General features: G+C 37.0%; 1 protein-coding gene across 10 annotated transcripts in view; it reads right to left on the bottom strand.

Annotated features, from left to right (window-relative positions):
• Positions 1-14,631, bottom strand: part of ANKRD44 (ankyrin repeat domain 44) — a 155,066-nt gene that overhangs the window by 101,920 nt on the left and 38,515 nt on the right. For 9 of the 10 annotated variants that reach the window (XM_087919766.1, XM_087919764.1, XM_087919757.1 and 6 more), the window contains exon 2: positions 2,546-2,629. In XM_087919766.1, coding sequence (XP_087775892.1) covers positions 2,546-2,629 — 84 coding nt within the window. Of the gene's footprint in view, positions 1-2,545; positions 2,630-4,315; positions 4,535-14,631 lie in introns of those variants that run through there. The other variant, XM_087919760.1, reaches the window with a different exon arrangement.

The raw sequence follows: 14,631 nt of genomic DNA, 5'->3' as shown, positions 1-14,631 counted from the left end.
TTATTTTATGCTACATAGCAAAATTCTATTGCGTTTGTTTTCTTTTCATTATCTTCAGAAGGCCTATGTAATAAAGAGTTCTATTGCCATTAAAAATTCATTGCCAAGTGAAGCCCTGAATCTTTCTCTTCACCCTACTTTACAAATATCTAAAGTGAGAGAAAACATGCATGAGCTCATCAGGGCTCATTTGCTTTATTCCAGATCAGGATAACAACCTAGATGTTTAAATGCAAACTAATCTAAATGGCAAGCAATTACCTTTCTTATTTGCTCTTTCTTGAATAAAGAAACTTAAAAGAGAACCACCAAACTACATCTTTTCAAGAAAGGCAATTCTATCACTTTCAGTTGGAAGGTTATGTAGCCTCATTATGAGGGAGGGCAGATAAGCACATGCCAAGAATATACAATTCCAGCGGGGTCATCCAAGATGTGACAGTCATCCAAACCACCCATCTAAAGCAAGAAGGTGTTTATATTGGTCCACAACTAAATGGAAAGATGCTGGAGGCAGAAGATCATTTTAATGACAAAGACTAAGGCATCATTTCATATTGTAGGAGAGAAGACAATGGTAAACTGTTCCTATTTTACCAATATTTTACAAGAAGACCATGTGAATGGAAAATATAAAAATGATTATTGATATAGTGCCTGATGATGGCCCCTTCAGGATGGATGGTACTCAGCATGCTTCTGAGGAAGAGCTGAGGATCTCTCAGAATACTATTGGTGATTATGACATAGCTATATTAAAGCCTTCGGGTTAGTTATTGATGTTGCCATACAGAACATCTTTATATGTACATGGACATTATCAGATAGAGTACCTAGAGATATCAAATTGATTCTATTAATGGCACAAGGAAGTAAAAAATACTCACTTAAAAGGGGAAACACATGGCCAGGGGCTGACTGTGGAATGGATCAAAAATTGCTCAGGTGAAAATTCCAAGTTAAACTAAGGCAGCAGAAGAAAGCCAACCACATTCCATGATATAATTTTGAGAATGCCCCCCCCCATTACTTTCAAGGATAACATCAGTAATCACTTTGAAATCCCAAACCTCCTAACAGGGAGCCAAAGAAATAGTGAAATAGACTTAAAGTTGTTAAGGATGAAAGGATGAGATTACTAAAAGGAGGAGGAAAATGTGGTAATGGGTGTGCTGTTTGAAGACTTGAAGGACTAGGGTTGAGGACAGATCCTCCTGGATCTGACTTGATGGCAATTAATCCATATAGTTTAAATAAATACTGTTAATAGAAGTTGTGTTTATCTTGCATACAGTCAAAGTGACCCACAAATGTCTTTAAAGATCTGATACTTTTAATGTGTCACAAAGCCTTTGTATTATTTTTTAAATCCTACCCTGCCCACCCTCTGGAATGTTTTCTTACAACAGAATCTCCCATAAAAATGCAGTTTTACATATCTTCATAGTCTCATAAAGAAATGCCTTGAAAATTTTGAAATCTTAGTAACAAACACACCATCTTGCCTCTGGCAGTAGCTACTATCTTTGAAATGTCAGCATTTACTGTCTAACACTGGTGACTATCCACCTCACCACAATACTGTTATTACAAAAACAACATATAAAGCAGCAGCAAAACAAAAAACAAAAAAGCACTTCCATGAAGAATGTAAGAGAACCCAGGGGGACATCTTGATTTTGTTTGTTCTGCCCAATTGAACTTCCATATCTGTAGGGAAAAAGCTCAGTATCTTCACTTCACAAGCCTTTCAGGTTGACTTGTCATTAAATACTGATTGTGAAATTAACTAACAGAGGAATCCCTAGTAAATTGTTGCTTATAATCCACTTCATTGTATCACCTGCATCTCTATGCCCTAAAACAATGCAAAGGAAAAAAAGGACCCATTCTATGTATTGTTGCATTGGTACCACAAATTCTGCATAAATAGAAACTGAAGATCCTATGTGGCCTTGCAAGCTAAATCTGACAAGAAGAAGAATTAGAAACCTTCACGGAAAAGTCTGTCTTGTCTTGTCTGTCTGTCTGTCCATCCGTCCATCTATCCATCCATCTATCCGCCCATCTTACCACAGGAACAAAAAGATATATTATGCCACAGCAAGTAATTAAAGCATCAGATTGAATACCCAGAAAGTTATCAGGCAGAAATATTTCTGATATATAACATATTTTAATTCGAACACTTATGGTCCAATGGGACATTTCTATTTCCATCATACTCATATGAGGACAGACTTGTGTGATCATAATTCTGAAGTCTTAGGCACAACTTAGAGATAGGAGCAGAAATGGTTTATTCTATTTCCAAGCACATGGCACACCTGTATATGAGCCTAGTGTGTACTAAATTAACAAAAAAGGGGGATTATTTGTTGTAATTTACCAAATTACAGTTGTACTTTTAAAGGTAAGAGGCAGAGAACATTATTTTGTAAAATTATTGGCTTTGCTATGAATCTTGTTTCACCTCCACCAGACATTTTCCTCCTATCAATGAAATACCAAAAGAATTAGAAAAGAAAGGTACAAAGTTTCTTACCAAAGCATTAACATCTTCAGTTTTGTAGATTAATATACGTATCTCATCAGGATCACCGTTGAAAATTGCTTGGACCAGCGGTGGCTAAAGAGATAAAAACAGGAGGGGGGGAATGGTGGAAAGAGAGAGGTAAATGTTATTCGTCTCTACAATCAACACAGATTCAAACCATTGCATACATAGGAACAACTCAGCTGTCTTGCACATCCTCCTTTCATAGAAAAAAAGGCTCTTTAATGCAGCTGATGGTAGCGTCCTAGAAATTTAGACACATTCAACCTCTTCATTAAAAAAATCTAATACAGGTAGTCCCCGAGTTACGACGACAATCAAGCGCAAAATTTATGTTGCTGAGTGAAACATTTGTTCAGTGAGTTTGCCCCATTTTAGGACTTTTCTTGCCTCAGTTGTTAAGTGAATCATTGCATTTGGTTGTTACTTGGCAACTGGTTCATATTTATGAAGGTTGCAGTATCCTGACAAGTAAAATCAATGGGGAATCAAATTAGTAACTAACTGGATTCCCCATTGATTTTGACTGTCAGAAGATCGCAAAAGCTTCTAGATTCTATTTTTTCCAGATTCTGGGTTGGGACTACAGTTTTAGTTTTAAACGATACTCTGGTTTTATCTTGGGGACTGTAGTTTTAAAATAAATATTTTATTAACAATATTATATATCCATATTTAGGATATAATCTGAAGTGATGTTATTTGACATGTTTTCTTGAAAAGACTTGGCTCTTTTTATGTTTTCTGACCAAAATAAAGATTAAATATACTTGTACAAAAATAAATAGAGGTTCCTTTTAGGCTTCCTGCACTACTTTTAGGGAGAGCCTTGTTTCCAAAATGGCTAATATCCATTTTTATTTTTATAACTAAACTGTTGCCCTCAGGATCACTGTTTCCAGGTGAAAGAGAGGCCACTTCCTGTAATGCTCTGGAATTTGGCCATTTTCCTAACCTAGAAAATTACAACAAAATAACTTACATTTTCAAATGCATCAGATAGGACTTTGACAACAAGCACTTAAAAATGTGTGTTATTCCTGGAAAGGAGAAATATCAAAAGCATATTCTGTTCTGAACCATTTATTTTGGAATGACATTCCCTGCCAAAAATCTCTTAGTTTGTAGCACTTCAAATTTAAATTAGATAATTATTCATTCAAAGAATATTTTACTCTTAAAATATACAGTACAAATAAAGGTGAAAAAGCCAGAGCACTAAAATAAAAAGCTCCACTAAAATCCAAAGACAAGAAAACGGAAAACAGAGGTTTCAAATCAAGTCTTTCTGCCTCCTTTCCAAAGTTTCATGGAGTGTTCAAACAATAAAATAATTTTTACACAGTTTCTTCAACTTCTTTTAATCACACATGCAAAACCATTAAAGGAGAAAACAGTAGGATAACTGAAGAATGTCTTTTAATTAATAGTGTCCCTAAGATCAGGAATGTCCAAGATGAATTGAGAAGAAATTATAAGAATCAGAAGAAATAATAACTGTCCATTTAGCTAAACACAGATTAATATTTTGCATAGAGTCATCCTGAAAATTAATTTCTTTTTCTTTACAAAGCAGAGACCCTTTCCCCACAACATATACATGTCATGGTATCATCTTTTTTCCTGAAATATCCTTATGCTGTTGCTGTCATTTGTCCATTACTCATGAGTTGGACAGACTTAAGACATCACAAATGTTGCACAAGGACTGATTCATTAGGTACACGGTGGCGACACAGAAACTGATATTCAAATTACTTTTAATAATTCTGTTGTAATCTATCATTGGTGGGCCTTCTGCTGTTGTACTCCCAGAAGCACCACCCATCTGGTGAAGGATAAGTGATGTTGGATCCTACAGTATTAGAAAGGCTTTTGCTGAAGATAGTCCTTATTTCAAAGGAAAACTTTAATTTCCAGGAAAGACATATTTATTCCCAATCCATGCCTCTGGTTAAACTTCCAGGTCTTCTATTTCTATTGAAGGAAAAATGGAAGAAACATAGGATTATTCTCTCACTTCTATGTGTATGAAGGTGGGTTTTTTTATAATCAACTGTGAATAAACAGTATAGAGAGGCTACAAAGACAGACAATTCAACCAACCACCTTGCTTATCATGTGAGGTACGCCCATTTTCAAAACATCACCTTCTGGCAATGAAACAGATCAGGGAAGATAAAGGTAGGGTAGAGATTGGCAGTGGGGCCAATAAATTCCACACTAGGATAGAATAGATACAAATACTGTAGATTACAATGAACATGTAATTGCTAAAATGTATGAAATTTTACTGAAATTTGAAACAAAAGTAAAAGAATGTATGATACATTGAGCTAAAAACTGGTTATAGTATACAGATAGGAAAATATTGTCAAGAATGTATAAAGGTACTTCACATTTACATTGGAAAGGTGAACACGAGAAGGGACATTTTATCATGTTTAGTGGATATGTAAAAAAGCTAGAAAATTCTGGACTAAAATATGTATGCTGATTCAGAGGATTTTAAAGATTAATATGAAATTGAGGCTAGAGGTTTTTCTTATATGATTGATGGATAAATACTTGGAAAAAAAGTTATAGAATTTTGATTTTTTTTACATAACTGAAGTGAGATTATTAAGGTACATGCACAAAGATGGAAAGACTCAGTACTACTTACAATGAAGATTATGAATTTTGCTGAAATAGCTAAACTGACTTCTTTGATCATAGACAATAGTTATGTTTATTGCTGACAGGAACCCCCCTATAGACTTTTTGTGTGAAATAGAAAAATTAAATTTATGGTTTATGGTTTTGATGATTAGACAGGATAAATTATACAAATAAGAAAATTATACTGTAACCATAAGTTGGAAGTAAATTTATAATTATACTTATAACTGATATAAAAAAGATCAGAAGCTACTTCTTTATGTCTTTTTTCTTTCCTTTCTATTTTATTTTTTACTTTTTTCCTTTCCTTTCTTGCACTTTTAGATTCTTCTTCGATTACTTGCATTTTTCTTACTTTATATTAGTTTGTGTTATTTGTATTAATGTTTATCTTCTTTTTAAAAATAGCTTTAATAAAAATTAAATTAAAAAAACAAATTCCAGAGTTTTCTACCAACTTAAAGATGGTTCGATAACTCTTACACTCAGTTTGGATTCTCTGGTCATGAGAAACGCATTTTGTTAATAAATATTTGCAAACCACCACAGATTTTATTTCAGACTATTTAATTTATTAAGGCAGGAAATTATTCAAAGTTACTCTATTCAGTGTCCAATATCTTTTTTGAAATGTAATGGCTGTAACTGGTAGACAATGAAGCATTGATTCACTTCAACATATCTTGTGTTACCTCCTCCTCCAATATTGAACTAGAAGCCTAGGAATAGGGAGATTAAAATTATTTAGGAAGTGACTGAACAAGGCTAAACAAGGAGCCTAAAGCAGAGTGACTGGAATTAATAACAGAAACAATGAGGAAATTTGGGGTGAGACTGAGCTGAGAGAATTTTGGAAGGTGTATTTTAAAGCTCTGTATGGAAATTCTAATAATAGATCAAAGGGTAAAACTGAAAGAAATGCAATAAATGTTGGAATTCAAAATAAATTGAAGTCATAAATGCTGTGAGAAAGTTGAAAAGTAGTAAGACTACAGGCATACATGGTACAACTGGAGAAATGTTAAATATATATAAATAGTCTACCAATGGAAAGGTTGGGTAACTTATTCAATATGTTTGCAAAGATTGTATGTGTTCCTCATGATTGAAAGGCCATTATTGTTCCCTTATAAAAATGGAAAGTTAGCAGGGTGAATGTAAAATTATAGGTCATGTGTTAAGTTTACCTAGAAAGGTTCTTGGCAGAATTCTGATATAAGGAATAGGAGAGATGCCAATTAGAGTTGTCCATGAATTGGGAAGCATGCTTTGCTTCACGTAAAAGCAGATACACTGTGTCTCAAAAGTGCTACTGAAGCATTCTAGGTGGTCTTTGGTTTGGCAGAACTGGAACATGGAACAATTTTTTGTTCCAAGTTCTGTCCAACTCACTTAGAAAACTGAATGGGCCAGCTGAATATGTTGCTTCTGAAACCAAAGATATTGGTGGCAAGAACCCACCCATCCACCTCTAATCTCAACACCTTCCTTTCCCTACTTCCATTTATATGTCACCATTGCTGGTGTTCTCAAGCTTCAAAGCAGGTTGCCTTTCCATGTACTTTCCAATTTTCTATCTACTTTTCTGTCCCTATCTCTCCTTAGAAAATGGCAACAAGCCATTGGATATACCATGTTTAAAGCTACGGACATTAGCAGCAGAGTGGCTTGTTTAACTTTCACCACTACCCATACTCCTTTAATTTCCCTACTCAAATCTTCACATTGTTTCCACTATCACCAGTATCTTCGGCTTCAGGTGAAGTATATTCAACTGCACTCTAATCTTCCTTGCTGTTGGCTGTGTTTTTCTTCAAGCCAAGGACATCAATGCCAGCAAAGTGGATGAATGTAATCAGGAAATGTATGTTAATCTAACCCCTTAAAAATCTAGAATAGCTGCCAAGTGCTAAAGTGTTTTCAGACAAATAGGGCAACTTCTCAGCTACAGACATCTCCCCTAAAGAATTTCAGCACCCACTGATTTCACTGCCTCTTTAGTTCCTTTAATTCCCCCTGCTACTACCTTTTCAAATTTGGTTTGCTACATTGAGTAGCAATCAGGAAACTTTTTTTTTTAAAGAGCCTCAGGCTGAGGTATTCTACCGAAGCTCCCTCAGAACATAAGCTCCGGAAATCTAAAGTTTCACTGGCTTTTCTGCTTCATTTGGTGATAACAGGAAATTAATGCAATGAAGTTTTTTCTCAAAGCCACAAGTTGAATATTTTTTGCTTTATACTAGAATCATGTGTGAAGCTTTTTCTGAGGCAATATAAAAACACTGCCCATGTTTTAAAGGCATGAGAGAAGGAAGGGGGAAGGGAGGAAGAAGGAAGGAAGGAACCAAAAAACAAACTTGACATTGCTACCATCTCCAAATGATAGCAATTTCAGAGAGTGTTAAATTTTTGCTAATTTTTAAAGCATGGTACATTTAGGCAGGAAATGGAATGAAGCTGAGAGATTCAGAACTTTCATCATACTCAGGACTCGATTTTCTAAAACATATAGTACTGCTTACATAGTGCATAAAACTTAACACCCAGCTCATGATTTTTTAACTCCTTTCTCAATGCTTGAGGGGAGCTGTCCCCAAACAGCAGTCTTCCTCCCATCTAACTTGAGATAGCTACCCTCCATGACTTGGCCCTAATAACATTCTGGAGAAGAAAGAACCTTGAGAAGTTAATGTCCAAAAAGCTGTAAGACTAGAGCAGAACAGGTTAGTGCCTAGAAAATGTCCCTCTCCCAGACCCTGACAGGACATCACTTTAGTTGCTGCCCAGCTTAGTGATTGCAAATCCAGCCTAATGATACATAGCTTTTCTTAAGCACTTTTCTACTGCTCCCCATGTACCAGCACTTACACTCCAAGGAGCTATCTCACTTTTCAAAAAAAAAAAAAAAAGGCAGATTACACAAAATGTAATGACAAATTACTCTTTCCTATCTTGGCGACCACTAGGGAGCAGCAAAAGGCTGGACTTTTTTGAATCTCTTTGCCATCTAGCAGATGTCCAGATTTTTGCAAACCAGATTTGGTGGCCCTAAGACTAAATGACAAAAAGTAGCAATCTTCCACAACTTATTTATTTAATTCATATTCTGCCTTCCTTCCACACATTTAACTAGAGGAGTGAAATTCTGCAATATTTCAGTGCTAATCCTCTCTAGGGAGTTAACTGCTATTTAAGTTGCCTTCCAAAAATACTGGATTAACAACCACCTGAGTTTTTTTTTTTTTCAAAATCCACAATGACATAAAGGCAGATTAAATAAGTCATCCAACTCTTTATTTTTAACAATGGCAATGAAAATTAAAAGTCAGAGCTTCCTTTTTTTGTCTGCCCATTTATGTTACTTATGTTATTTATATATAAAGCAGTTCAAATTGTAAAATATGATTTCATCTAGAATCCTGTATACATTAATAAATGATTAAACCTATGTAAAAAGAAGAGAATTTAAGAAGCCCGGAGCCAGTTTAACCCATTGATTCTGTTGTATCCTTTTTCTATTGGGACCTAAAATAATGCTTTTAGTCATGACTCAGAATCTATGGGAATTTCTTTGGATGAAAACACAAAGCACTGACTAAAACATATCCCTTCACATAACATGAGAAATTGTAGCAGTTCCTTTAGTAAAAACCTTAACAAATATAAGAAACTGTACTGGCTGAAAAATTAAATATAAGCAAAGAGTCTTTGACATTTTTTAGTTACAGACTGTTCCTCTCCAATCGGATCTCTATTTATAGTTATATTATAAAGTCATATAATTTCTTAATAATTACCTCTGTCTTTTACCTATAGAAAGTTTTTTAGGATACAAATCTTGAAAATAGTGGAATAAAGTATTGTATATGTTAAATATAGCAATAGCAGTCATCGTCATCATCATCATTAACAAAGTCTATCATAATAATGCAATCATTCTTTTTATGTGCTATTCCAGATGGTCAATAAACCACAGAACATATTATGGATTCAAATATTTCTTTTTTTATATAAAAAGCAAAACACAGCATTATAAAACTGAGTTTTCATTAAAACTTTTCAAGATGTAATTTTTGTAGTGAGCTCATGCAGCTAAATAAATCTATACCATCTCTGAGAACATATGGAGTGAATTTGCCATATGCACATGGAAAGAAAGGGTCATAAGGAAGTTTTGAAGAGACTCAAATATATATGCAACTTTATTTCTCATACACAGATATCTTTCTCAATAATAATGTATGTGTACAATTTAATAACATATTCTCAAAATAAGCTATCTGTCTTTATACAAATCAAAATACCAAGGATGTGGCATTTCACATTTAGTTTATCCAGGTGTGCAGGATTGTTTGCTTAGATATAACTTGTAAAGAAATCCAATCCCAATTAGGACTAAAGGCTTTATTTCTATTTTGTCCTAGCAAGCATAGGAGAAGAATGATTAAGGTAAGGCCCACAATAGGAGGTTAAAAATTACACGCACACATGCTGAATAATGTGGTTCCAACTGCAAACAGAAACCTTACATAGACTACTCAAAGAGAAAAATCATGCACTCAAGAACACACTCTGTGATTAACAACCTGTCTGGTTTGCCCCAGTGCCATATTCATAAGCATATTAGACACTGAATATTATAAACAACCATACAGTGCAATGGTGAGTTGTGGACTTAAACCATTGTGACCCTAAAGCACATCTAAATTTTATACTAAAGCTTACTGATAGATATTTTAATCAAGAAAATGAATGTAATGCTGCTTGTTTTAAGCCTGAAAGGAAATGTAGAAGGCTGCATGGACTTCTGACTCTGGATTTTTTTATCAAAACCTGCTCCCTGATCCTCTGAACTGCAAATAATGGATAGAATTTAGGACTTTTCTAAAGGCAAAGTATATACTGCCTGACATGGAGTTATAATTTCTCTTGAAAAGGCAGGCCTTAAGCAGGTCACTAACTCAGTTCACACATGACATTAATTTAAAGTTTGCTTCAGTCATGCCTCAAGGCACAAAATCATGGAGTCAGATTTTCACATTAATTCAATGGTTTAAAAATCACATTAGCTAATCCATCACACCGAGCCAAAACCAAATTAAAAGCATTATGCTTCAAGATGAAGTGTGATCACAACCATTTTCACTTAAGCTCCCATTTGCAGAATGAGGAAATGCTTGTGGGTTTCCTGAATGCATCAAATTAGCCACAGGATCAAGAAAGCTCTTGTGTTGTTATATATTACAACAAAAATGTATTAAGGTTCAGATGTGCTAGGTAGATAAATATTTATAATTATCCAAAAAGTTAAATTTGTGCCATCGCACAGATGTTGAACAAATCACCAATATGGCTCCAGTTTGGAATTTTAGTGGAACACACAGTACATTATTCATCGAAGAAGAAAATAACTTTCAAGAAAATGAATGTCAGTATAATTTGCTTCTTAATTATGCTGGTTCATTAATGGCTATGCATTTACATTTTCTAATTCAGCCATTTCTTGGTTGGAAAAACAGGGGTGTTTGAAAGATTTATTTGTCTCAGTGAAACCCAGGCTTATAAAATTGAAACAGAGCTTCAGTTGATGACTGGAATAGCACATGAAGAAGATAACACTGCTTACTTGTTCAGTCACTATGACACAAACTTAAAATTTTACAGGAAATCCCATGATTTTTTCCTTTTGGTTTTTTCCTTCTTCATACCCTATAAAGATCTCTAGGATCTTTTCCTATCCAAGCAAAAATCAGGACTGACTGCTCAATTTCTGATCCCACACTAGGTCAGCCAGGTGGAATACCTGTGTTTAGTTTTCATAAAAGACATCGCTTACCAATATGAAAACTTCAATTGTTTTCTATTTCAAAATTGATATAATAACCAATTATACTAAAAGAATATGGCAATGATATACAACAAATAAAGCAAATATTATAGTAAAGCCAAATTAACCCAAGAAAATATGTGAAGGCTTACTATAAAATAGAGAAGCAGAAGTGTCACAGTATTAGGTGATAGTGTATCTGATCTACCAATTCAAACAAAGCTCACTACCTAAGAATTATTGACAGTGAACATTTTATCCACTTCATTCTGTAACAAGAGCTTATCCCTGCTCGCAAAACTCTTCATAAATAAGAATAGAACTTCAGATCTAAGCAACAGAATGAAGATAAAGGCAAAAGGTCAGATTGTTCGTGGAAGGTATAATGTGCCTGACAAAGATGAATTCGGATTTGTGGGATACACATTGGGCAGGCCAGATATACAGAGAGAAAAAATTACACAAATTGCTCTCTTAGTTATGTAAGTAACCAACAAAAGTAATGACTATTTCAAAAGGCACTGTCATCCTCCATGTTGTATAAGCAGAAGTACAAGTTCTAAAAGCACATATTAGGAATAGTCTTATATTCAAGATAGGAAGAATCAATTGGTTGTTGACATTTCATTGGAAATTCATTGGAGGCTACAGTACAAAACTGTGCAACTGGTCCATTTTGCATGCCATTCCAATTCTTCACTACCATTTTCTCTTGCCATACTGGACACCTATGATGCAATTCATGCTAAAATAAGATCCTTCCAACCTCCTTCCTACCCACATCCTGTCAAAACTAATCATTCCACCGTCCCCACCATCCTGCTGGAACCGATGAAGCTCCATGGATAAGAAGCCAAATGACTTCTTCTTCCTCAAGGAAAAAAGTTCAGTTCAAGCACCTTTGAGACATACATGCTAAAATGGGTGTTGGTCTTACCTGACACGCCATTTCTCTTCGAGCTGCGAGGATCATCCAGAGAGTGGGAGGTGCTCCAGTCTGCGTCTGTGTAGGCTGAGCTTAATTACTGAGGAACACTCCGCTCTCCATCATGTGGTCCCTTGCAGCGTTCCCCAGTTTATGCGAAGTCGAGAGGGAAGAAAAGGTCGCACTCTCATCTAACTAGACTTAAAGGATCATTGGCCAAAACAAGACTCCCCCAGACGGTGAAAGGAAAGAGGGTGGGGCTGGATGATCCTCGCAGCTCGAAGAGAAATGGCGTGTCAGGTAAGACCAACGCCCATTCTCCTTTGAGCTGCTCGGATCATCCAGAGAGTGGGACATACCAAAGCTTGGCTGTCCTATGGGAGGGATTCTGTCTGGGGTGGAAGCTCTCATGGGTCCTCGATGACCCGCTGAAGGACTCGTCTGCCAAACGAGGCCTCCGCTGTGGCAAAAATGTCAATCTTATAATGCCTAATGAAAGGGGAAGGGGAGGCCCAAGTGGCGGCCCGACAAATGTCCGAAATTGGAGCCTGGGTAGCCCAGGCTGCCAAGGTAGCCGCACTTCTGGTGGAATGTGCAGTGACCCCGCTGGGAACCGGTAAGGCCTGAGACAAATAAGCCTTAGCGATAGTGGCTCTGATCCATCGGCCAATGGTAGAAGGCAACACCTTATGGCCTAATGTCTTGGGTTGAAAGGAAAGGAATAGGGACTCGGACCTTCTAAAGGGTTGTGTGCGTTTAATGTAAATGCAGAGTGCCCGTCTCACATCCAGGGTGTGCCACTGCTTCTCCCTCTCCCGTGAGGGATTGGGACAGAAGTTGGGGAGAGTGAGCTCCTGTGCCCTGTGAAAGGCTGAATTGACCTTGGGCAAAAAGGTCGGGTCAGGTCGTAGAACTACCCCGTCAGCATGGAAGATGCAGAGGTCTTTTCTCACCGAAAGGGCTGCTATCTCCGATATATGGCGCCCGAGCATGAGGCGACGCCCAAAATGGAGGCCGCCTGCGAGTCCTTTGAAAACGGGCCACTCAGGGCGGATTAAAGTCCCTCTAGCAGAAAAATGCAACGAGGACAGCAATAAATCGCCTCTACCAGGGGCGATCGGCATTAGGTGGGGGGAAAACCAGCTGCGCTAAAGCGCAATCAATTCAGGCGGCTGGTGAAGGCGGCACGAGGAAAAAGGCAGGAAACGAAAGAGAATGAGTTGGGGGGGTTAGCGCAGAAGCGCTGCTAAGCCGCCCGCTCAACCCCCTTGGGGGCGAAATTTCGCACACCCCTAGCACCCAAGGCACCCTCAAATGCGCAGAGGCTAAAGAAAGACAATACCCTGAAATGAAATCAAACCTGAAATTCAATAGAGTGCTTGAATCGGCCAAAGAAGAGAGAATGCAAAACACACAGCCTAACTCTGCGAAGGCTGAGCATAAACTGGGGAACGCTGCAAGGGACCACGTGATGGAGGGCGGAGCGTTCCTCAGTAATTAAGCTCAGCCTACACAGATGCAGACTGGAGCACCTCCCACTCTCTGGATGTTCCGAGCAGCTCAAAGGAGAACCATTCTTACATGTGATCCAAAGAACAAGAACAGCTCCAAAGAACCAAATGATACATGCAAACAAGTTGCTGACTGCATTCAGCCCTCTGTTTCCAAAGGCCTTGTTCTAATTCTAAAGGTTCATCGTGAATTTGTGTAATTTTGATGTGTGTGTTCCAAGTGACAAGCATTTCTGCTCATGTTTAGATAATTCTTCCTGTCTGCTTTTTCCTGGCCATGCATTCTCTGTGCTGTTTATTGCTATTTGGTATTTTACCCCAAAGAGAGAAAATGGCATTATGCTTGATTAATGTTGGGTTTTTAAATTCCTATTCTACAGAGCAGTTCCAAGGTCTCCTCTACAACTTCCCTGATTCCATGCCCTTGTCATATAATGAGTCTCTTTTGTAGGCATTAACTAACATCAATTGACACCAGTGCATTTACATAGCTACCTTAACACTTTCACCTTGCCCCCAAATAAAATAGGATTGTGGAAAAGGAATATAGGGAGAAAATGTGCTGCCTATTAATTTCACAAAATCCCATGCTCTTTTTCCCTGCAAGATTCAGAGGCATTTTTCCTCTATTGGTTACATCTTTCAAAGAGTACTTCCTAGGAATTAAAATGTGCCATTAAACTGGGGTAATGTAACAATCTTAAGTCTGCAGCAATAGCAGCAGTGGTTCTAGTTCAAACCTCTTTTTATGCCTGACTGATTCCATCAGGAATTATCGGCCTGCCGTTTTGACTTCCCAGATTTCATCTCTCTCTGTGCAGAGGAACGATAATGTAACTATCTCCTCACAGGCTGGAATGAAGGCTGGGAAGTTGCACCCCAAAGCTCTCAGCACATAGAAAAAGCGCTATGAAATTTAAAAAAAGGAATAACCATGATTATTAATATTTGAGCACCAACATTGTTTCTAATTACAAGTGATATTGGCAACTATTCTTTGGGATGGGATGCAGCTCTTTTGAGAGAGGATGAGCCTTTTATGGGTAGTCCTTGACTTATGATGACAATTGAGCCCCAAAATTATGTTGTTAAGTGAATTTTGCTCCATTTATTACCTTTTTTGCCACACTTGTTAAATCACTGTGGTTGA

The sequence above is a fragment of the Pseudonaja textilis genome, chromosome 1 (genome assembly GCF_049901715.1).
Source record: "Pseudonaja textilis isolate UNSWEBS1 chromosome 1, rPseTex1.2, whole genome shotgun sequence".
Taxonomy (NCBI): domain Eukaryota; kingdom Metazoa; phylum Chordata; class Lepidosauria; order Squamata; family Elapidae; genus Pseudonaja; species Pseudonaja textilis.
Note: the sequence above shows the minus strand (reverse complement) of the source record. Positions and strands in the feature narration are given on the sequence as shown.